The sequence below is a fragment of the Polypterus senegalus genome, chromosome 15 (assembly GCF_016835505.1).
Source record: "Polypterus senegalus isolate Bchr_013 chromosome 15, ASM1683550v1, whole genome shotgun sequence".
Lineage (NCBI taxonomy): Eukaryota > Metazoa > Chordata > Cladistia > Polypteriformes > Polypteridae > Polypterus > Polypterus senegalus.
The window spans coordinates 76,561,052-76,587,241 of NC_053168.1; the positions used below are offsets into that span (position 1 = coordinate 76,561,052).

A 26,190-nucleotide genomic window follows, 5' to 3' on the forward strand; every position below is an offset into this window, starting at 1 on the left:
AAAATCCAATTGAAACACTGACAGTACCCATAGAAGTAATGTATGGATAGAAATTAATTACTGTGGTACTGTTAAAATTACATTTGGCAAAGACTAAATATAAGAAACTAGCCAACCGGCAGCGTACCATACGCCACATAATCAGGTTGGTTTTTAAATGATTTTTAAGCACAGGGAGAAAATTAACATTAGAAAAATTGGTAATGTAATAAATCAGCAAGAAAAGCAACATTGTAACAATGCACGGAACGAACCAACACACAATCGTCCGTGACTGAAAACTGGCGGACCGCCATCACTCATGTGCCCACCTCCAACTCGTCACTTGAGTCGTTGTCGTCTTTGCACAGTCCAGATGCACCTGTGACTCACATAGACTTTCCGTGTTCCTGCAGGAGCATCTAAGATGATCTATGTTTGTTGCGGATGCGAATAGCGTGTAAAACAGTTTGCTATGGTGCACGCGGTCATGCGTCGTAACCGAAAACTCGGTTTTTAAAGACTGATTACTTCATTGTGTTTTAGCCTCAGTTGTAAAGGATTGTTTTAAGAATCCCATGGGATACCCCTCGCAAACCGTTTTACACGCTGCATATGGCGATTCACCTCCGGCGTGACTCCTTCCTGCGTGCACCATAGGTGTCTTACTTGTCGGCGGCTTAGTGAATCCACGTCCCTTCTGGCGTGCTTTCCATGGGTGTCTTGCCTTAGTGAATTATATATATAGATGTTTAAAATAGCTGTGTTTAAGCTGCATGAAAAGACATCCATTCGTAAATCCATTATGAATGCCTGACATTCACATTTGTGCTTCTTTTTCTGTAATAATGACAGAAATAAAATTTGTATCGCAGCAAAACCTCCAAAAATGGGCTGATTTAGTTTTGCTGTAAATTAAGATTAAGAGACTTTCCCTAAGAGATAGCACCTTGTTGCAGTATATTATAAAAATAGAATATTTCAAAGTTTACATTTTATCAACGTAAGATGGAGCCCAGCACTATCAGGTCATTAATTAATTGTTGAACAATTACCAGTTGAGAGCAGAGGAGGGGAAGACAAAAGCTCCAGTCAGCAGCATCCCTGGAGAAAATAAATCTTTGGATTCTTGTACAAATAACAAACAGATAGAGATGTATTATGCACAGCTAATCAGAAGCTCTTGTTAAAATATGCCTGACTAAAGTAGTGAGTCTTTAACATAGATTTAAATGCTGAGACAGAAGGGACATTGCCTATATAAGCAAGCAGATCATAACAAAACTTTGAGACCATGTAAATAAAACATCAACCTCCCACTGTTATTTTAGTAATCCTTGTACTATTTAGTTGTCCGACATCTTGAAATCTTAATGTGTGCTCTAGTTTGTAAGTAACAATAAGTTCAGTTCAGTTATCTGGGCCTTTACCATATCAGACTTTATATGTAAGGATAAATTTGAAATCAGCTCTAAACTTAACTGGATGCCAGAGCCAAGGACTTGAGAACTGGAGTTACTGTATGTGTTTGTACGTTCTGGTTCATGATTCTTGCAGCAGCATTGTGAATTAACTAAAAGCTGCATAAAGAACAATTTTAACAACCAGTGAATAACACATTGCAGTAGTCAATCCTACCAGAAATAAATCCATAAATTGATTTTACAGGATCCTTCATATTTAAAAAAAGCAATACTTTAAAGATGGAAAAACATGTTTTGGATAGTTTTGTGGTGTATGTTTTAAAAGACATGTTAGTGGCAAAATTAAGTTAAGCGGAGAACTGATAAGTACTGTTAAGTTAAGTTACGTACCGATTCAGTAAACAACAACACCATTTATTTAGTATAGCACATTTTCATACAAATGATGTAGCTCAAAGTGCTTTACATAGTGAAGAAAGAGAAAAAAGACTAAATAAATAAGAAAATAGAATTAGGGAACACTAATTAACATAGGATAAAAGTAAGGTCCGATTACCAGGGAGGACAGAAAATTCAAAAAATACTCCAGACGGCTGGAGAAAAAAAAAATAAAATCTCCAGGGTTCTAGGCCACGAGACCACTCAGGACCCTCTAGGCATTCAACCTAACATAAATGAAATGATCTCAGTCAGTCCTCAATATATTCAGGATTCACATGGAAGAAACTTGATGATGATGATCATGTGGACTTCTGGCCTTAAATCCATCAATGTAGGGGCATCATGGTGCTTTGATCAGGTGGTGGTTAACTAATGAATGGTTAGTCCAACTGAGTTAAAAAATGACAGAGTTTTGTTATGGTAAGTGTCATTAACCCAAAATCTAGCATTTCTTACTTTTCAGTATTCAGAGACAAGTTCTTATTCATCCACTTTTTAAAAATTCACAGACACAATTAATTAAGACCATCATTGGAAAAACATCATGTGCCCTAAAAGAAAGGTATAGCAGGATATCTTCTGCATAGTAAAAGTAAAAGTTAATGTTATGTTTTTTAATGGCAATTCCCAATTGAGGCATGTAAAGTGAGAACAGTAAAGGTTCTGACCCCTGCAAGATAGCTTATTTAATTTCTGAGTATATTATTGAAGTATTGTCAACATATCTCTGTACATACTGAAATCAATATGATAAATATGAACTGAACCACACAGGCACAGTGCCAGAGAGAACATTGCAATTTTCTAGCCTATGGTATAAAACAGAATGGACAATGGTGTGAAATGCTGTGGTTAAATCAAACAACATAATTACTGTTGAGTTGTCTTCATCGGAGAATATAAGAATATCATTTACAACTCAGCTATTGGGACATATTAGGAAGCCAAAATAAAATTTCTCAAATAAATTTTAATATGTAAGGTGAGATTGAAGCTACATAATGACTACTTTTTCAAGTATTTTAGAAGGAGAAGGTAACTTTATAATCAGTATACTGTATAACTGTTAAGTGTATATGGTTCATGGTCTAATTTTTTTCTGCAACAGTCTGATAACTGACACTTTTAGTGTATCAGGAACTGAGTTATTCAGTATCAATCTATTGATAAAGCAAATAATAGGTGGTGCCAGAACATCCATTCAGCTTTTTACCAGTTTTGTTGTGACTGAGTCTAAGGGACATGTAGTAGGTTTGTTTCATTTTAGAGATTAAAGTTATGATATCAATTTCTGTCAGATTTAAACTACTTAAGTGGTGTGTTTAGTTTACGAGGTCATTTTAAAATCTGGGATCTTGCATTATCAAAGACATTTACTGTATAAAATCTGCGCTGTTAATATTTTGTAGGTATTTTGCATTGCATTCCAGACTTTACATTTTTTACATTAGTTTCATGTTATAAAGAGTACATGAGATTTATTTCTGTTTTCATCTATTAATATAGAGTAGTAACCTGAGCAGGCCATAAAGAGGGCTTTTTATACTTTTTAACACTGTCAGTATGGAAGACCTCCAGCTTTGGTACTCCACCTATGTTTGACTTTTCTACATTCCAACCTTAAGAACGCAAGTGTCAACATTAAAACAGCCTTTGTTTCTTTGTGCTTTAATAATCAGTTTTGTTTCAAGGGGAGAAACTGTATTTAAAGCCTCTTTCAAAGTCAAGAGTATAATTAGATGTTTGCTGATCTCCACTGTTTTCCATAATTTCTCAATATATCTTCATATTTGGATGCATATATACAATCCAGAAGTTGCAATATCCTCGTTTTAGTCTGGGATTATATTGGCAAGGGCAAAACCACGTCAATCAGAAATAACTTCATTTAATAGAGTAATGCTTAAATTGTGAAACTCAGATGTGCAAGGATGAACACCATCTTTCTTGAAAAATCTAGGACTTTTCCAAAAATCATCCCAAATATTAACAAAGGCTACTGTATAATCGTGGTATTTCCCTCCACTTGCCCTTTTACCTGTTTCCTCAAGGGTAAGGGTTCTCGTCAAGTTCATTATCGGGTTGGTCTACTGTTGCACTTTAAGATGAACACACACACAGACCCTAACCACAACAGTGCCCCATGAATGACACACACACGCTGAATAACCCTTAGCACTTTAAACCACACAAGTGCTATAGGAATAACAGCCTGTCATTCAGCACTTCAAGAGACTTACTTATTTTCGGCACGAACAACAATACGATGTTTTAGTGATATCTCAGACCTAAATATTACTTTTGGTCCACAAGAATACATTTAAACATACAAAGACTCAGCACTCTTGACTATAGGCCATTCATCAGCCAAGAATACCTTCTTTCTCGTATTTGTTCCTTCTGTTGAGTATAGTGCTCTCACTCTCAGCCATATAAACTTCGCAGCACAGAAATAATGGCAAAAATCCGGCTGTCACCAGGTGCTTAAAGAAATCTAACTTATTACTTCAATCACTCTAGACATTAAGACAAAGCATTGAAAGTTAAAAGCAGCATGGTATTTATTACAAGAATAATAATAATACCACAAGAACAAAGAATACTAGAAAGTAGGTAGTGATAGGAAAATCTGAATATATATAGTCTTTAGAAAAATCTTACAAAAAAGTTACAGATGACAAGGATGAATGTCCCAGGGAGGCGTTTGATTTAGCAATCGATGTTCATGATGCCTTTCTGACGACCAGGGCCGTCTTCGTCCATTCCTCTTCTTCTTCTCTCTTTTTCTCCCTTTGCTTCTGTCTTCTTGCTTCTCAAACCAAGGCATATTTATTATGAAATGTCGTGCCTTGGTTTCACAACACATGCACCTGATTGGCTGGCTGTCCAGATGATTGATGAATTAATTCACTGTCCGTTTTCCCACACAACAAAACCTTTGATGTACTCTGAGGTATCAGTAGTTCTTCCTGTCCCAGGCTATAAAGCAAATTGTTGTTCCAGATGTCCATCTATAAATTAATCAATAGCCTGAGGTATCAGCTCAGCATCCTTTCCCAGGCTATAAAACCAAATTAGCATGAAGCTATGAACAAGTGTTATAAAAGTAAGGTGTAAGGGAAGAAAAACTGCTTTAATTTGTCTTAGTTCATCTGTTGTCTTGTCTTGAACAAAATATAATGGAAACCAAAATGTACAGATTTTATACACCATAACAGCTACGCTTTTATTTACACACTAGGTTTCTATCCAACGGTGAAGGGAACATATTCTTCTATAAATAGCATCCTCTCTATATAATCTTGGTAAGGGGCCAGACACAAAAACACAAATAATATTTTCTATTATTGTTGGTGCATAAGGATATGATCTTCCGCAGATTGTTGCAAAATGATATTGTTAGTGCTAGTGTTAAGTCCAATTTTGCCTCCATGTTGAATATTTTCACCCCTGGAAGGCATGTAACTTTAGCTGCTGGATAATCCATAGTTTGTATTTATAACATTCCGCACAATGGAATTGCCAAATATAAACACTTTGCAGTTCTCACTTGAGTATCTGTTGTGGGTCTGAAATGGTAATCTGGGTGCTGAGGGACTAAATTTTGACTTCTTATACCCATTTCATTGTTACCCATTTACCCTGTTGCACAAATGGTGCTGCTGACTTTAGCTATACACTGACAAGAATTCGGCCTCAATCCAAATTGCCTTATTGTTATAAGATTCCTACCATGTTCTTCCAAAGTATGGATTTTTCCAAACTACTCTAAATTAACCCTACATTTTTGGCAGGTGAAGCTATATATACTGAAATCCTAAGTTGCACATACTGCAAGACACAACAAATTTACATGACCTTGACAGACAGAGAACAGATCAAGCTTATATTTTGTGCCAAAGTTAATCTTTATTTTTGTACTCTCAGTAACATCAGATATACCACTCTTGCATATCTCTGAGATGCTTCTGCTTTCTCTCTAGCTATGTTTTGCTATGTCAGTTAAGAGGATGACTAGAATTAGGGCCATAAAAGATAATATTACAATCTCTCCACACAAACAAACTAGAGTAAAAGATTACCAGAAACATGATATACTGTAAATCTTTTGGTGATCATAAGCAAGAAATCAGCAAGATATTGTGTAATACCTGTTTATGTTAAAAAGTCATGGAGTTGTTGATTATCAAACTGATTATTAAACTGAAAATTTTTTAAAAGACGTTTGTTATACTGCAGATGAAACTTAGAACAATAATAATTTTGACAGTAACGCCTTATTTGAAGATCAAACTAGAATTAACCACTAACTACAGACCATTTTTATAAGAATTAAAAAATAATCACAAATACTGTATATTATTAACTACAGCATAAATGTCTAAAAATGTTAACATCAAAATGCTTTTAGTGTTCATTAATACTAGGAATACCATCTAATGACACCTACTGTAAGGTAGTTCATTAAAGAGGACGTCCACCCTTTTGGACTTATCAGCTTATTACAACATTTAGCAGGGCCATTGTGAATTCTCCAAACAACAATTTTATATTTGTTATTTCTATAACAAATGTTGTACTTTAATATGCTTTCTCATAAAAAGTGGTTGGTAAATCAGTGTTAAGTTATAGTTTCTGTTCACACATTGAAACATTTCAAATAATGAAATAGTGCATGCTGTCAGAGGTAGATGTGTTATCTGAAAGCAATGAACCCGTCAGATTGTTCTTTAGGAATCTGTTTCTTATATTCTGTGTTGAAGACCAAATGTGGAAAGACGTCTTTTTGATCTGCCTCATAGGTTTGTGAAAGGAATTGTCCAAAGAAATATGATAAACATGCACTGGCATTAAGTAAGATTTCTTTCTTTTATTCTGTCATTTCAAAAATATCTTTTTGGAAATATAATGCTAACCTGGTTACAAGGTACACTGGTAATAGCTCGACATATCAATTAGTTTTTAAAACACATTTTAGGTTACTTTAAAAAAATAAAAAAGGCGAATTTAAATTCTAAGAAACATTTACAAAAATAGTTTAGGTCCTAATTAGTCTTTTAAAGACTATGTACTGTATGTTAGAAAATGATAAATTTCCTCTTTTGCAAAGAAATGAAACAAGTAATATAAAAAACTGCGTGTAAAGGGAAGGACATAAGTTGGAATTGAAAGCTATATCTAATAAAATGCCAAAGACCCTCCACCCTCATTCTTTGGTGATTAAAATTTGCAGCTAAATACTGATATTGTCCTCTTTTTTGACTCCCTAAAATCTGCAACTAATAAAATAAGGATTTGAAAGTTTATTCAGTTTAATCATCACTGACTTTATTCATTCAGTCCTCATGATCATGTTATAGGTGTCATGGATTGTAGGACACACTCTCACACTTTTTCCAAACCCAAACAATAATAATGGAAGCCAAAATTCAACCCACCTGTTATAAAGGTTGGTGGGCTGTGGTGGAATGACAATAAAGAACAAACAACATTAAAAAAATAAAGACCTATGCCTTAACAGCCTACCTACACAATTGCAGTTTCTGACTATATTGTCATTCGTCTGGTGCACGTACCAGCCATAAAACAAAGCTCTCCCTGCCACCTTCCAAGCTCTTCACAAGTCTGGCCTTGCTTTCTCCCACCTGTTGAGCCTCTATCTGACACTACTTCCCAACTTCCAGTTTACCAGTCCAGTGACTAGCAGGGTTTTCTTAAACCATAGCCCATGATTACCTCTTGGTAGCTCACAACAATAATTTCTGGGTTTCTAGGCATTGTAGCATCATAAAGCCGTGGATTTCTATTTCTGCAAATTTTTCAGGACAGAAGGCCTCAGTCAATCCTTTACTTTTTTTGAACTCAAAACCTTAAGCAAACTGTAAAGCATGTCTATATCAGCCTGACTGGCTGGCCTAACCTGTCCCCTTGAGGAACTACCAGAGTAGATCCCTGTAGTGGCTTAGAATTCCTTGGGGAGTAGTAAGTATTCCCCTACTCCAAAGACCTTAATGCATTAGCAGAATTTTCAAAATTAATTTCAATAAAAGTGTGCTTTTTCCAGTGAACTCTTCTATTCGTTCATTCTATCAAAATGGTTTCACTATCAAGGGATAAACATCACAAGAAAATATAAAGATTTTTTCAACACAATTTTGGAAATGGCATGGAAAAAAATCAAACACGATGTGAACAGATGGTCTACTCTCTGTCTCAGATTAGCAAGGAGAATCAATACTGTCAAGATGAATTTCCTTCCTAAACTTCTATTGTTATTTAAGAGTATCCATATTCTTCTTCTTCTTCATTTACTTCTTTCAGCTGCTCCCATTAGGGGTTGCCACAGTGGATCATCTTCTTCCATATCGTCCTGTCTTCTGCACCTTGCTCTGTTACACCCACCACCTGCATGTCCTCTCTCACCACATCCAATCCATATAAACATTAATAAACTGTTCTTTAGGAAAGACTCAATTATAACCTCATTCATCTGAAATTCAGATGTCCACACATTCAAAAGGCAACTCTACAAAGACCTCAGGCAGAAGGTGCCATTCCAATTTTATTACTAGGTGGCAAATATACACACTAAATATAAACATCTGGGAATAGGCACAAGTTAATGGTTATACCAACCTGGTCAGCAATTGAAATTAAATCTTGCTGTACTGCTTTATATGCTCTGCTTTGTGCCTTAGTTAATACTAATACTAACATAACAATAATCCAGTTGTCCACCAATCACACAGAATTTGAAACCAATCAATGCAAGATGCAATTCAATTCAGAGAAGCTTTTGTCTGTTGTTCCTCTATAAGATAATCACCTTTTTCAGCCTTCTCAAACCTACTCAGTGTTTACCTTTTGAAAATGCTTGTGATTAAAACTGTACATAGATAACATATTTGCAGCTTATGAACAATTACACTTTTCTTCAATTTTCAACTTAGAAATTTTGTTAAATGAAACTACCCAATTTTCAAAACATCCCACCCATTTCTTGAAGATTCAGACAGCATCTCCAAAACATATAAAAACATGTCAAAGAATCTTCCCATCAGTGATCCTAGGGTTTGGTAGGAAAAGGAAATTTCAATTAACATCTCAGAAAAGGAGTCGAAGTTAGCCATACATAGAATTCACTATAGCTCTAAATGAACCAAGCAATCAATAATTCAACTTAAAATGTTTATAGATCAGATTGATCTAGTTTAAAATTGTCCAAAATGTAACTAGGGTAAGATCCAACTTGTGAGTATTGCCATTTAGCTGTAGTATCTCTAGGCCACATGTTTTGGACAAAAATGATGTCACAATAACTCCTAACCCATTGTTTGTGTTTGGTGTACTCCCAGATGGGCTTAAAGTGGGTTAAGACAAATTGATTATAATTGCCTACACCACACTACTAGCACATATACCTATCTTGTTTAACCGGAAGAATCCAAACCCACTTTTTATAACTCTTTGGGTAACTTATGTTCTATATTATCTTAAATTAGAAAAAATCTAATTCTCACTTACATAATCTGTCCAAAACTTTTTAAAAACATGCCAAGACTTAATTAAGAAAATCTTAGAATAAACATTCATATGGTGAGAAAAAAAGATGTTTGTTTTCACTCTGTTCTTGTTTGTCCTCTTTTTCAGGTGATGATTAAATTCTTGTTTTGGTGTTTTCTCTTTTTTCATTTTTTTTAATTCTCTGGTGTTTTTTCTAGATTGATTTTGAAGTTATTTTTTTGTATAAATTCTTCAGATTTTTATCAGCTTCATTGTGTAGTATGTTCGTGAGAATCCTAAATCCAAAGAGGACTGTTTCATTTATGTTAGGTAGAATGCTCAGAGGGGACTGGGCGGTCTCATGGTCTGGAGTCCATACAGATTTTATTTTTTCTCCTTTTAAGTTTTTTTGTTTTTTCTGTCCCCCCTGGCCATTGAACCTTACTCTTATTCGATGTTAATTAATGTTGATTTATTTTGTTTTATAATTGTGTCTTTCATTTTTCTATTCTTTAATATGTAAAGCACTTTGAGCTACTGTTTGTATGAAAATGTGCTATATAAATAAATGTTGTTGTTGTTGTTGTTGTTCATCCATCCATCCATTATCCAACCTGCTATATCCTAACTACAGGGTCACGGGGGTCTGCTGGAGCCAATTTCAGCCAACACAGGGCACAAGGCAGGAAACAAACCCCGGGCAAGGAGCCAGCCCACCGCAGGGCATGTGTAGTATGTTACTTTTTTGAAATAAAATTAATAACAATAAAAAGAATTCCACTACTTATTTCAGGGTGTTGTAACCCGAGTTTCTTTCAAATGGTTTATGTATTGTTTCTTGTGCAGGTAAATTTAATTGAAATCTAATTTTTTAATAAAGTTGACAATTGAAAAGGTTGATCACACAAATTATAATAATGTATTATTTTACTGTGTTCCATGTTAAATAAATGTATTTTTATATGTTGTTGTGACCTGGTAAGACCTAGAAGAATACGTATAAATATTTAAAATCCTCTCAAAGATCAGCCCCTCTCAGACTTTAAATTAAAATAAAATGGTCATTCAACATTTTAAAAATACAAAGAGATCATTGGCCTGTATGGCAAAAAATTACATCATTGTTAAATTTGCAGACAAATCCTAAAATAAATGTTTGTGCCATTGGCAGATCAGTACATCACACAAGTAAAGAGCCGGGTGTTTACTGCATATTGTACATAATGAGTCCTTGCTTAACAAGACATCTTTTGAGTAGAAGGTAACTCTGAGCAAATTATCTGGCCTACCTGCAATCCCAAAAGTGTACAAGACTTACCAAGAGAACTAATGCACAAGTATAATCAGAGGTGGGGGGATTTTGTCAGCATACACGTGGGTCATTGCTGGTTCCTTCTCTGTAGGTAGGACCTTTGCCAGACTAGTTATTTTGTGATTCCTGATCCATTGTAGCCTATATCATTATAATGATCACAAGCTTTTTCTGCGTTACATTATTAAACATTCAGTTTAGCTGTCTCGATATATTTTCCTTTTTCAAGTACTCACTTCATATGTAAAGTATTATCACTTGCTGACAGTATAAAAAAAACTTGAAAACTTTCACCAAACTTTTCATCAAAGGAAACGAACAGGCAAATATAGGTGAGAGAAACCTGCATCCTTAAGAACATAGTAAAGAAAAAAAAAATAAAAATCATGCAAGAGTACAGTATAAAAGACAGCAAAAACAAAAACATTTTCCTGGTGATATGTAAAACAGAATTTCAAATTTAGTTCACTAAATTTTTATTTTTTTCAATTTTTTTTAAAATAATTAGTAGTTTATTTCTCGCCATGGTTTTCTTTATTCTTGAGCGGACAGATTGTAAATTAGTGGTATTTTTTCATTGCCTTTTGTGAACGTTAGAGTGACATACTGTACTCGTGCACAACTTTTCTTCCTGTAAGATTCTTCCATTTGAAATGGTTAATAGTTGTCATCTTATAACTCAATAAAAGTCAACCTCATATGCTGATAAACATCATGGGTATCCCATAAACTGGCTATCAGGTATGGCTTTTTAATTCCAAAAAATAATAAAATGAGCATGTTCAAAAAGATCATTGCTTAGACTACTCAGATTTAAAGTTTGATTTGGCCTCTCATTCTGGATGGTCTCTATTAAATGTTTGCTTCATGCATCACGCTAGCTGCTTGTTTATTGCTGAAATATTAAATACTGACATTTAAATATGCCAGTTTTACCTCTATAACTACATATCTGTACTGTTCCACATCACCATCCCAAAACAGATCTGATTAATCCTTACTACTGAGAGAAGAAACCTTTCATCATACTCTGCTGAAACTATTAAACATGACGGGTCACACAGAAACATAAATCATTCCAAAAGTGAATTTTTTTGAAAGTTTATTAGTGATAAAATTGAAAAATGTGTTTCATTGCAGTTTATGAGGAAGCACTTAAGGTTAGCCTGTGTTTTATTGTGTTATCAGATAACCAATGACATGCACCTTACACAGAACGTATTTACAAATCTTTTGGTTTCTTTTCTAGATGGTGATAAGATGAAAAATGGAAACCAGCTAAACAGATATTACTTGTAACCTCTTACCTGTGTCACAGTCCATACAGCACCCCGCATGTTTTACCTTTGGGACTTCTGTGGCTGGCTGCTTCACTGACTCAAGCTGTCTTTACTTTCAAACCTTTACTTCAACCCAGTTTACCACCAATAGAGGTGTTTCAAGGGGCATCTCTTTGTTCCATTAAAGAAAATGCTAGTAGCAGTCAGACAGAGACACTGGCTTTAAGCTTTCACTCAAAGGTTAGATTTATTTTCATTATAACCAATAACAACAAGTGCAAAGTGATAACAAAGAATTTTACAACCAGGAAGAATTACATCATCAGGCAGTCCCATTAGCAGCAGCAAGACACCTGTGATCATCCTAAATAGCTCAGTTAGTTAGTTAGATAGAAAGTTATGTGTTCACAATCCAAGAGAAGGTAGAATGGCAGAGAAAACTCCCTGAAAATGTCAGTTTTTAATCAAAAAGGTAAATGCTCATTCCTCTCCTTCTCATTCTAAAAACCTTATTCATGTTCTCATCCCCGATAGCAGGGCATACAGACATTTTACAGTTAGCCAAAACACATCGAAAACATTTAGTGTACATAAAAGAAATCAGAAAATGTTACATACATCATTATCAATAAGTTCACAGGAAAATAATTCTTCCCACATCCACCTCAAGGTTGTTTCTCTGGGGCTCAAAGGCGACTAAGCAAAATGCTGTAGGATCCTGCTTTGTGTTCCAACTTTCACAGCTTGCACTGCATTTCTGTTCAACTTGACAAGACTTCATGTTGAAGCCATATCACCTGCCAACAACGTGTTTATTTTGGTGGTGTTTTTAGGAACAGGAAGAATAAAAAACTAACCTTATCAGATCCAGCTAGGTTACCATTAAACCTTTTTTGCCTAATGTGGATGTTAAGGGATCCTTTGGTATCATGTTGACAACAAACTTGTTAAAATATAATGGTACTAACTTTTGTACAGTATTGCTAGAACTAAATAAAAGACAGTACTGCACTGAAGTAGACAAATGACTCCAGAAGGCACAATAATATATGAGAAAAATGTGAGTTAAAATTACATATAAAAATGGCTGACAACGGTGATGATGTAGTACTGCAACAACACATGCCGAGAAGAAAACCAGCAAAAGTCATTTCTGGAAATGCTTTGTGTTCTCACAGGAGATTTTTAGCTTACAATTAATGGAGTATTGCTCATTATTATTAAGAAAAAAAAGCAAAAACACAAACACGGGCTTTCGCTCTTGCCACTTTTATCTCATTCCACAGTTATTTTAAAAATAGATTTATGTGAGTTTTGAGAGAGCAATAAAAATCAAGGCAAGATTCAAACAAAGTGGCTATTTGGCTTGTTTAAACTGCCGATGAAATGAGCTGTTACATTTGTTAATACCCAACTACATTTGTTTATTACTTTGAAACACAAAGCATGGTTTTGTCAGTTAGCAGGTAGGACAAAACCCACATACTTTATTGCTAAATACGAATATGCAAATGTAAACTTGCGTCATTTATTTAATGTTCTTGCATATAACCACTAAAATGTATCAAATGAAGTGAAAGTAAATACAGTATGTCATATATTTGGATGGTATGGTCCCTGTCAAATTGGATTTTATTAGCATGTTGTTACATAAACCGCTTTGAAGAGTTTGTTAGAAATTGAAATATCCTGAATTATCTTGGAATTCACTGATTCAACAGTACATATATACTGTAACATTGTTTGATTTTGTATTTTTAGTATTAGTTGTAATCAGTATTCTTTAGTTACTGGAGGGAAAATGTCACAAATTTGGAATGTGCACTTGGTATATTAAACCAGGTAGATTTAACCCTATGTTAAAATTCCCAAAGTTTATAAAATTTCTCCCATTTGTTGTTACACTGAGGGACAACCTATGTCTATCACACATTAAAACTCAAGCCCTGCATTTCATTTTCATATTTACGAATGACAATAATAGTTTTCTTAATTAATAGCTGGATAACTACTTGATGTATGTACCACTTATTTCAAATCTGCTTTTATCATTAACTATTTATATATTTTATATATTACTACAGAAAATGACAAAATATTGTTCACTTGAATAATAGAGATACTTTTAATAAAAAGCCAAAGTTTTCCGTTTTAGTCATGGTATCAAATAGGTATCGAGTATCATGAAATTTAACTGGTAATGGTATCAAATACAAAAATTCTGGTATCATGACATCCCTAACACCAACACAATGATAAAATACACTTTTTGATATGCCTTGTGAATTGTGAAAGTGTGTCTGTGTTCATTTCTTCGGTTTACTCTATATTTTATATCTGAAATATTCAGACACGTATTTCCCATGTAAAATAATAAACTAATACAGTCACCTTTAGGAGATTACACTGATTCAAACTAGCTCCTAATTTAGACATGTTAGTATTTTAAAGACTGGCGATGTTCTTATTTGGAAGTATTCATTTCAAATTTCTGTAACATCATAATTATACATTACCAGACCATGCTGGTCTGCACTTAATAATCATTTATGTCACCAACATTTAAACACAGTGCAAATTTTTATCCAGTCAAATACATGTAAAAGTAAGTTACAATTATTTAAACATCCCCTGAACTGAAAGAGCATAATTGAAAGCTTACAAAGTAAGCATATTTTAGAGTGTACCTTTAATTTTTCATTGGTGTAGGCAATGCACAGTGTATAGTTGGACCATGTTCTGTTTGTTTCAGGATGTCGGAACCAGCTGCCAGTTTCATCACAATATTTTGTTGCTTTTTCTTAAACAAAAAGAGATAGAAACCAATGACTTATAGAATAAAACATGAAATCACTATTTTATTTTTTTTTTTGCATTTTATCATATTTTTTAATTTAATGCAATTATAAATCACTGCTGAAATACATGTTGCCAGTTTTTACATTAATATATTTTATTTAAAGCCTATTAGCACTGAAATATACTGTGAAACAATGTGTAACATTTTTTTGTTTCAAACAAATTTGCCTCTGTAGCAGTATTGCTGCTTATTCTGCGATAAATACAATGTCTTTTTTTCCATCAAAGAGCAAAAAATGCACTGAAAATAGGTTTCTAAGCCCCCGTCTAGGGAAACTAGTGAAAAAAACTGTTCCTGTCAAAGGTATGCAGACCATTTTTAAAGATGTTGAAAATCTGAATAACAGGATAATGTGTCAAACAGTTACGAAGGCAGTGTACAATTCAGTATGACAAAGAAAGCTATGTGCATATACAGTATATACTGTATCTATATCTAGCAATATATATTGTGACTTGCACGGTCGGGATGCCCTTCTGATGTAAAGACCGGGGAAGAGGACAAGTCCACAGCAATACCTTCCCTGGAACACAAGAAGGCAACCCCCTGCATTGCATCAGGGCCACTAGGGGGGGCTTGGACAGTTCCGGAGCTCTGGTCTGCAGTACTTCTGCCACACTCGGGAGTGCTGCTGGAAGATCAGAGTGCACCTGGAGCACTTCTGGGTGCACTACAATAGAGGCTGCCTCACTCCATTCAGGGTGCCAGAGTCAAAGGGAAAGTGGACAAAGCTTGTTGGGAGGAGTGGAGGCGTAAGAAAAGAGAAAGAGAAGAAGAGAAAAAAAGAAAGAAGGGACTGAGCCTATTTGTTGGTGATTTGTGCACTGTGTGCTAAAAAGGGCAAAATCAGGAATAAAAAGTGTGCTGCTTTTTCACTTGTGTGGTCTGCCTGTCTGTGTCTGTGTTTGGGGAGCAGTACAGCCCCAATTATTTTGGGATATTCCATATATATATATATATATATATATATATATATATATATCACATATATATATATATATATATATATATATATATATATATACACAAAGAAGAGAGAGTTTATGTCTGGAAAGAAGAATACTGGTAAACGACACAATCAGTTTGGCACAGGGCATATCAAATGTAGTATGCCGTGTATGTTTGCTCTTTGCTGAACAAGGATAGCAGACAGGAGTATCAGTATGTATACAACATGGATGGGGCTTATGTGGAAATTAGAAGCTAGGCTCAGACTAAGGTTGAGATAAAAAGAGAGATTAAGAAAGGAGATGAAAAAGGAGTGTTTGATGAATGGAACTTTTTTACATGCTGTATTGTTTCTTTAGTGTTTTTCTGGATAGGGGAGATTGCTACATGGGCTTCCTCCATGCATATATATATATATATATATATACTATATATTATATAGTGAGGGAAAGCAAGGATACCACCAACAGTATACAAGGAAAGGTAAAATTTGGTGGTAGATATCCAGGAGAGAATCATGACAGCAGATATACATGTGAGTGAGGGAAAGGGAAGGTCCCTATTAAGGAACAGAAATATGTTGTAGTACCATAAAAATGACAGAGATAGAGAGATAGGAAATGGAAATAAGTTGGAAATATGTGAATATTTCCTCAGGTCACTTTTAGATACATGACCCAGTATATATCTAGGTGCTTGACTATCTTCGTATATAGAATGATACCAATGACAAGAAGTTATAAAATCTTCAGACTGACAGGTGGCCGCTGAGGGTTCACTAGATAGATAGATAGATAGATAGATAGATAGATAGATAGATAGATACTTTATTAATCCCAAGGAGTATCCAGGATAGCCAGGAGGCTAATACTCTCCTGCTTAACCTCTAGGGACATAAATAACATTCCGGCATTAATGGTGAGAATTTGCAAGACTTCTTTTTAGAAAAGCCCCTTAATGGAGCATAATTGTACACTTCACCTTTAAAGACTACTGAAGGTTCAGAAGTACAGGAAAATCAGACACCACTAAGAAGTATTCAAATACATTGAAATTATTCAGCAGCTTAGCCAAAAGCGACCCCAAAAAGGGGTTTAAAGCCAAATAAATAGCAGGTTTAATTAAGTGGTTGAGGTGTAGGTTAAGCATTGGTCTCAAAGAGAGATGGGATGAAACAAAGAGCATGGCAGGGTGGCAAAGATTTGGACAATTGGGTGCAGCTAATGTGCAGTCAAGCATCGCTTGTTTTAAAGGAAGCAATACAAATAAGGGTGAACATGAATGCTGTGCTTTTAGCTGGATTTAAAAAAACCTGTGTAATATGTTTGTACACCCTTGACTTATAATTGTGACAAATATGCAAAGTAAGAGTAATTTAAAAAAAGAAGCCTAAGCATTAAGGTAAACTCTTGATTAAAAATACTACTTAAGATGGCTTTTAAAGTTCAACAAATAATTTAATTTAATTACCAAGTATGATCTAAAATGAACTCATCATTAAATTTAACCTAAACTGTAACATGCAATTAAGAAACCTTCTTCTACATTAGACTAAGTGGTGTATTAATTTTTGTGTGAAAATTTCAGTAGAAGAAATACATAGTCATAAATGTCAGATATTTCAAAATTTATTAACAACATCACACTTACATGATTAGTTCAATACAAAACACTGTTTACTTATTGCTTCTATTGGATTGTTTCATCAGTGTTGTGTAAAATTTTCAGTGTTACAATGCTGTTAAATTTCACTTCATTGTATATTGTCTGCTGTTTAATTGATCAGCTTGCAATTGGGTCTCTGGTAGGGTTCCAGATAAAGTACAGCACACAAAAGTATTATTCAATATAATTTAATTTTACTTTTAAAGTAAATAATCTATTCATCTTACCTGTAGAATCAAAATCAGGGAAATAATTAGGACAGTTCTGTGATGCAAAGGTTCCACTTGGAGTATCATCCCAGCAAAGCCATCCATCCCATGTTCTATTACAATAAAGACCTGTTGAATGACATAACACTTTTAGACTTAAACTCAGTTTCAATTTTCAGTTATACTGGTTATTATAGTGTCAGGTGAACATGTATTTGACAATGGTTGTTGCTTCTGCAATGTTTTACCATTTCTAGTGCTTTGATGACCCATTGTTGTCCAAGCATGCTTGAAGCCTGGGAACAAGGTAACATTTCATTGCTCATTTGGGGACAAACAAAGAGTTTCCTTTCAGGAACAGGATCTGAAATCTCTTGAGAACAGGTTTTATACAAAATTTCCAATATTAGACAATTCTTTGGAAGAGGTTGACTATAATTATTAAGCCGACCACCCCTAACATCAAGTGGCTTTTTCAGTTTCCCTGAAATTTTGGACTGACAGATACCATGTGTCTGAAAACTTTACAATAATAGCATAATTGCTCTGCTACTTTCCTTTTCTGTTCTTGTAGGCTAATGCTGGTCTTTCCTTGGTTCAGTGGTACAGGAATGTTATTTGAATTACTACAAATTCTTGACAGACTAGAATGCTAATTTTTTTCCTTTCAAGTTTTCTCTGCTGGTGGCCTCATATATAAACAGTGCTTGCGCACAAAAAAGTTGCGTACTCCCATTTCCAAGCTCAAATTACGATGTATAAAACCTAAACTTGCAGTCAAGCCACGCACATTTTCACAGTAGCTCAATCCTTGGCGTATGCAGAATCTCCACTCGTTTTTGCAAACTGGCGGCACCCACTGTCAAAGCAGCACTGCTGTTCCTGTGTGGTTTCCCTTTCTTTTTTAGATCCACATCCCTGATGTGGCTTTATCATATACACTGAAATTAACTGCATATTGTTTATTAGTTTAATGCATCTGATTGTAATTAACCTGTAACAATATAATGGTCCACAGAATGGCCAAACTATTCCAAATACCATAGCTGCTTTAGCGTTGTTACTCTCACTGCACCTTGTACCAAGTGTAAAACTAAAGGGGACAGGGCCTTTGCAGCTGCTCCTCCTCACCTGTGGAACTCTTTACCTCATTACATAAAGGAGTCGTCTACAATTGAACTGTTCAAAACAAGATTAAAAACTCCTTGCTATTCACTTGCATTCCATGACCTTCAGTAATACTGATGCTTTCCTCATTGTGATTATGTAACATTACTTCTATTTATTATTTATTTTATGTTCATTTATTTTATTTCTATTTACAGTAATCCCTCCTCGATCGCGGAGGTTGCGTTCCAGAACCCCCCGCGATAGGTGAAAATCCGCGAAGTAGAAACCATATGTTTGTATGATTATTTTTATATATTTTAAGCCCTTAGAAACTCTCCCACAGTTTATAAATATTCTCCGCACAGTTATACAGTAAACCCTTGTTTATCGCGGTTAATCCGCTCCAGACAGATAAATGAATTTCCACGAAGTAGGATTCTTTATTTATAAATCTAATATTTTCGCAGTTAGAGCATAGAAAACCTGTTTACGACCTTCTAAATACGTTTTTTAACATTATTAGAGCCCTCTAGACATGAAATAACACCCTTTAGTCAAAAGTTTAAACTGTGCCCCATGACAAGACAGAGATGACAGTTCTTTCTCACAATGAAAAGAATGAAAACATATCTTCCTCTTCAAAGTGCGCGCAAGGAGCAGAGAATATCAGAGAGAGAGTAAAGTAAACAATTAAAAATCAATAGGGCTGTTGCGCTTTTAATTATGCAAGCACCGCGATAAAGCAGCGGCAATGAAGGGATCAATGCGAAGGTAGCCTTTCAGCATTTTTTACAGGAGCATCCGTATCTTCTAAGCAAACAGCCTCTGTGCAAAAAGCCCCTCTGCTCACATCTCCTCCGTCAAGCGCAGAGAACGTCAGAGAGAGAGAGAGAGCGAGTTTAAAGCAAACAATCAAAAAATCAATAAGTGTGCTTTTGGACGCACCTCGATAAAGCGGCATTTCTTAGAGGAGCGTATCCACTAGGCAAACAGCTTCTGTGCAAACAGCACCTCTGCTCACACCCCCTCCGTCAGGCGCAGAGAATGTCAGAGAGGGTGAGATAGAGGCAGAGACAAGCAAACAATCGAGCACCGCGCAGGAGGCATATCTTATAGCATTGAGGAGTTTTAGTTAATATGTAATACGTGCTCTGATTGGGTAGCTTCTAAGCCATCCGCCAATAGCGTCCCTTGTATGAAATCAACTGGGCAAACAAACTGAGGAAGCATGTACCATAAATTAAAAGACCCATTGTCCGCAGAAATCCGAATCAGCGAAAAATCCCAATATACATTTACATATGCTTACATATAAAATCCGCGATAGAGCAAAACCGCGAAAGTCAAAGCGCGATACAGCAAGGGATCACTGTATGTTATTCATGTTAATTGTATGTTTTTCTTTTATTCTATTATTGTAAAGCACTTTGGCCACAGCATTCCTATGTTGTTTTAAATGTGCTATATAAATAAAGTTGACATTGACATTGACCTTCTTCTTCTTCTTTCAGCTGCTCCCATTATTGGTTGCCACAGGGGATCCCCTTTTTCCATATTACGCTCACTGCACCACTCGGAATATTTATATTACTGTATCTGAGTGTGGAATCACAGCTATACAGCAGCTGATTGGAAAGAGAATTATATACAGCATCAAACACACGCTGCCTCAGCCATGCTGTATATTGAACTGCTCTTATACGGACCTCGCGGTTCAGTAACAGTTTCATCCCAAGAACTATAAACACAATCAATCAGTCCATCAAGTGTTCCCTGTAGAACAGTTTGTAATTATAAGTACAATTACCTCACTGTAAACCTGCGATACAGTTCTAATATTGCACAACCTGTGCCACTTTATAAAGCATGTATTTACATACGATGACAACATCATTTTTAAGATGAAATGCAGCAAAATATGCTTATTACATTATACAGATAAAATGTTAACATTATTTAAATATTCTACAGTACATTTTTAATAGTTAAACATGTGAGGACATGGTGTTGCTTCGCTAGCAAGGAGCTGCCACCCCGTTCTTCCTGCCTCACGCTATATTCTTGCTGGTGCTGGCGCGACAGGTAGGATAGATGGATAAAATAATTAAACATGTACTACAAAGATATTTCAATGTTCCTTTTAAGTTTTGAAGAATCAGTGTTCTATGCTTAAATAAATTATTTCATCGAAGGTCACGCACGGCGCAGCAAGCATCTTGCAGGAGGCAGGAACAATCTCTGGATGAGGTGCCAGCTCATCACAATCACTGCGCCAGCGTGTTCCCATGTTTAATACATGCTTTAACTCCTATCATCGTGAAAATGATATCAAGTATACATCTCAGTATTTTAATTATTCAGAGAGCTATAATATCACGAATGTAATTGATTCTCTGTCCTGTCGGAGGAAGAGAAAGCCAGTTTAAAAAGCACGTAGTGATTCACACACATAGAGCACATAGAATAACACATACAAAACAAAAACTACTTTAATTACGATAGGATTTGAGAAACTAGTAAATTAAACGATTTTAAGATGAAGTTTATGATGTTCTACTTTAATGACAAAATAAACTACATGATTAAAGTGGAAATTTTGAGATTAAAGTTGACATTTCGAGCTTTTTTTCCCCACTGTGTCCCTATTTTTTTTTCTTTTCTCTGTACCCTAATAAGCTTTCATATGAAACTCAGACAGTCGGCTACTACTCGCCTTTTCATGGCAATTTTGATATCTGCCATCTTCTTTTTTATTTCGGGCACTGTGCAACTTTGTGAACTTGAGCTTTCGAGTTTCTCCAACACTCTATGTCACTTGATCAAATTCCTTTTGTTGTTTGTACAATTGTTTAAACCAGCAAATAGTAAGTTTTTCCTTGCCTTCACTTGGCATTCGCTGAAATTCTTCTATTTTCCTACGTTCTTTTGCCATTGCCTTTTCTCAGAATGCTGAGCTTAAGGGCTATTTATATTGATTTGCATATTCAAAGAGGCTTAATTCTGGGAGGAGTTAGAGAGTGGCAGCAGGTGTGTGCACGTGCGTTACTTTTCACGCTGACCGGGATTTATGAAGCGGAAGAACATAGAAGTTGGCGTTTGCAGAGATTTATGCATCTGGATTTTTTTTGTGCATATGAACATTTCCGCTTTTGTCCATACACCATGTATTAGTTAAATTCTACGCACGGTGTTATGCATGAGGACCCTGGTGCCTATTTTTAAAGCTAAAGCTATGACCTCTTCAGAGGATTTTGCATATCAAAACTGGAAAGCTCTTTTGTAATTTACTTCAGAAAGTCCCTTTACTGAATAATCAGCAGCTTATACATGTAATGATGAACTCACTAATGTTATGCCAGTTATGAAAACAAAAAGTGGCCTGATTTCCCCCAAACTCAGACATCCATCACTGGTCCTTTCCCTAAACTGTTTGCCTCGGGTAACTTTAGGGCAATAAATGTTTATGAGCAACTGCTATGATGTTCAAAGCAACTGACCAGGGGATGCACATTTCTTAAAGAAAATCCACAACAAAATTTGAACATTCCCAAAGACTAAAAATAAATCTGTTTTCTTATAACACAGGAGGTTTAATCGTATTTGTTGTCAGACAAGAACTACAAAGAGTATTTCACATAAATTCTATTTTTTTACCACAGCCAAAATACTAAGAAAGAAATGGCTTGAGGTAAAAGAGCTATGAAACAAAACCAGAATATTGAAATTAAGATTAATCATATTCGTTTATTGATCAAATTGGTACCTTGGACAAAAGGGGCTCCTGCCTTGCACTGTAACTTATTAGTTATTCTTCGTGATGCAAGTTAGGTAGTAGATCCCTAACAATCAGACAGTTTCCCCTAGCAATCCATTATCCTCCTGTTGTGGCTTCTAAATAGGTGATGTGATGAACTTAAAACTTAAGTAAGTAAAATAAAAAACATAAGAAATTTGATAAATGAGACGACCATTCAGTCCATCAAACCATTTGTTTAGCTAATAACTAAGCTGTCTCAGTATCACATGCAGATTCTTCTTAAAGGTTATCTCGGTAGTTTGTTCCAGAGTCCCAGAACTCTGTTCAAATAAGTGCCTTCTGGCTTCAGTTTTAAATGCACCTCCCGTAACTTAGACAAAAACAATTTAATATTTTGTCTCAAAGAAATAAAATTCAAACTCATAAAAACAAAGCCTGAAAATTAAGCTTTCCAAATATAAAAACCTTGTGAACCAAAAAAAATTACATGAAGTACAAAAAAATTCTAACCTGTCAAAGTGGGTTTCCTAATTCTTAACTGGAAATTGTTTTATTTACTTGCTTAATATCCAAAACATGACTCTGCTTATTCTTTCCTAACTGGAGGATCAAAAATATCTTTATTCTTTTTAAAAACCTGTGGGGAATAACATCAAGGATGATGTGAATGATATAAAGCAGACAGTCGCCCATTCTCAGGGCTTTGTCCCATCTGTAGAATATGTGTGCAGACGCATGACGAAAACGAGTCTGCACTGATTAACAAACCCTTTAATTTACTCTGATCCCCTGAAAATGTATAAATCCTGAGGTGTAGCATTTGACTGAGCATCTAGCCTTTGTTAAATCTAGCTAAACTACAGCACCAATTGCTAAAATAATTCCATCAAATCACTAAACTGATGTCATTTGGAACTTGTTTCACCTCTCTAAACACATGTTGGGGTCACTCACTTTTGTGATTTTCATTTCGTATCCTATGATTCTCTGTTGCCACACAGATGAAATAATGGCACTTTAAGTTTTACACAAAAATGGATGAGGAGATATAGACTGAATTGTGAACAATAAACAGATTAGGGTGAAAATCAGAAGAATCAAAGAAACAAAATGACAGAGCTAAATATCTGACCTAAAACATAAGTCAAAAAATAAGCACAAATCCTAATGTCAAAAGGTCTTGTAACATTAAGTATTAAAAAGCATTTTTTGAATTTATTCAGAAACTTGCTTAGCTGCTCGTGCATTGCTAGTTTTTATACAGGTCCAATATTGTAATGTGTCGTCAAACCCTTTATCACTGGATAGTAACTGGGGACTTAACCAACAATAAACTGAAAACGGCCATGCCCATTTTAAAAAACAAGACACAAAATGACATCATGAAACAACAATAAAATATAGCAATAAAAATGAATTTTTCATTTAGCTGGACACATCCAGAGTAAACCTGGAAATGGAATATACACATGAGAAATACCCAAAATCATAATATTAAGAAATGTTCCAATAAAAAACTACTGTTTATGACAGTAATATTTCATGTATTACATGATGCATGTTTACATCTCTTTGGTTTGCTCCAGTTAGGTGGACTGGCAATGTAAAACTGGCCCTATTTTGTGTTTGAGTGTGAGTTTGTTTTCTCTGTGAAGGACTGGTGCCTCATCCTAGGATTGTTCCTGCCTTCTGCCTGATACTGGCTGGCATAGACTCCAGCTGTCCTTCAACCCTACCCTGGATATTTGGGTTAATAAAACAGATGGATGAATTAATGGATTAATGATAATACCATGGTATTCATTCTAAACTGATTAAAAAAAGATACATTAAACAAATAAATAAATCTAACACAGCTGTATTCCCTTTTGAATACACTATTTATTGGATTATGAAAAATAGCATCTGGCACTGTCAAGATCATTTGCAATATCAACATTTTCTACTGATATCTATTCTCAAATGAGGTTGCACCCTTGCCAGTAATGACAGTGAGAAAGCCAGGAAGTACTGTGCGTAACATAGATGTATGAGAAAAGCTGACAAAAGAATTGACTTTTTCAACACAACATTTGCAAATGTTCTTTATTTATACTAGCCTCCTTATCTGACTGCCCTGTCCAGACATCCTATTCTCTTACCAATTAACATTATAATTATTTATCCTATGGTCCAACTAATACCTAAAACAAAAGTTGAATTATACAGAGCATTGTTTTCCAACACTCCATATTAATAAACTAGGCTGACCCGCCTTTTAAGTTGACCACTTCTTAAAGCAATTCAATATGTAGATCAATTTGACATTTTATACAAACTCATTAATTTGGTTATATTGCATTTGAGGGGTATTACTTTAATACTCATAGTTTCTGTTATTTTTGTGATGAAATTTAAACTTTTTTTCTATATTGAGATTGCCCTTTTGAACCCCCCTGATATTTACTACGCGGTGAGGCATTTGTACTCCATCAACATTAATTATTTCCAGAGACATAATTTTGTCTATTTTTCCAGCGCATCGTGCACAAAAGTAAGGGAACGATGGGAGCACCAGAACTCTGCTCACATCATGTCGCTTCGTACCGTAAGCTGCAAGTAGTAAGTCTGTGATAAGCGGAATACTGCTACGCGTTCCACTCACGGGACGGAAGGACAATCCCGACCGCTTTTATATAGTAAGAAAGAAGAAGAAGAAGATATCGCACAGTCTGGAGTAGAAAATCATCTTTTACCTGGAAAAATGAAACTACAAATCCCATCGTGCATTGCAAAATGGACGGGGCGTGTGTGAAACTCCGCGCCTGCGTAGCACTCATGGGACGGAAGGACAATTCCGACGGCTTTTATATAGAAGGATGTGCTTTTTAAGCCCACCATGGTTATTGACAAATGCATTAAATTTAATTATTTACTGTAATGTCAAAACAAACTATCGGCAAGTGTCTTATAACTCAGTGGTTTTAACCTGCTATGATTTCTGGGCATTTAATGCATAGTTTTTAAATTTTCCCCACGTATACCTGGGTTTTCCCCTGGACACTTCACTCCGTCCCACAGTCCAAAGACAAGCCATTATGTTGACTGAGCTTAAACTGACTTGGTGTGAGTTTGCCTATACATAAAATTGTGGTCGGTAAATAGCCATCCAGGATTGACCACATCCTTCCTATGTTCTTGTATGTAAAACCTGAATAGAATATATATTGTAGGTGGAGGGTCACCAAAGTAGCATTTACTCCAAACTTCTGGTAATAAAGTTGGTGGTCTTCTTGATGTTTTGAAGAAAATGTAAATGATACAATAAACTCACTTCTACTACATTAACTATTTGTTTCATTCATAATTTTTGTCTGTTGTGGAAAGATAATGCCAGAGTTACTGAGAACGTATGTGGTCAAACTGCAGAAAAGATACCAGCCTGTTTTAACTTCATTTGTACAAGTGTGTACTGAGATGTCATTATTTGCAAATATTCTACCCATATGACTTTGCATTCCTTCTGTCAAATTGTGGGTTGAATGGTGTTTGTAGCCTGAAGGATAAAAATAAAAAAGATCACAAAAAACAGGGAAAGAGAGAAGTGACAAAACACTTATCAGGTATGGAAGTACAGGTTTTAAGATATCTGTTGTGATAGACGATTGGGAACCTTGCCCCACCAGGAAACCTGGAGAAGGGAAGGACTGGGAGAGGTGCAGT

General features: G+C 35.3%; 1 protein-coding gene across 5 annotated transcripts in view; it reads right to left on the reverse strand.

The window, feature by feature from the left end:
• Nucleotides 1-26,190, reverse strand: part of calcr (calcitonin receptor) — a 401,799-nt gene that overhangs the window by 127,823 nt on the left and 247,786 nt on the right. For all 5 annotated transcript variants that reach the window (XM_039736983.1, XM_039736984.1, XM_039736981.1 and 2 more), the window contains exons 4-5: nucleotides 17,640-17,750; nucleotides 14,627-14,739 (exon numbers count right to left, since the gene is read on the reverse strand). In XM_039736983.1, the coding sequence (XP_039592917.1) occupies nucleotides 14,627-14,739; nucleotides 17,640-17,750 (224 nt within the window). The remainder of the gene's footprint in view (nucleotides 1-14,626; nucleotides 14,740-17,639; nucleotides 17,751-26,190) is intronic.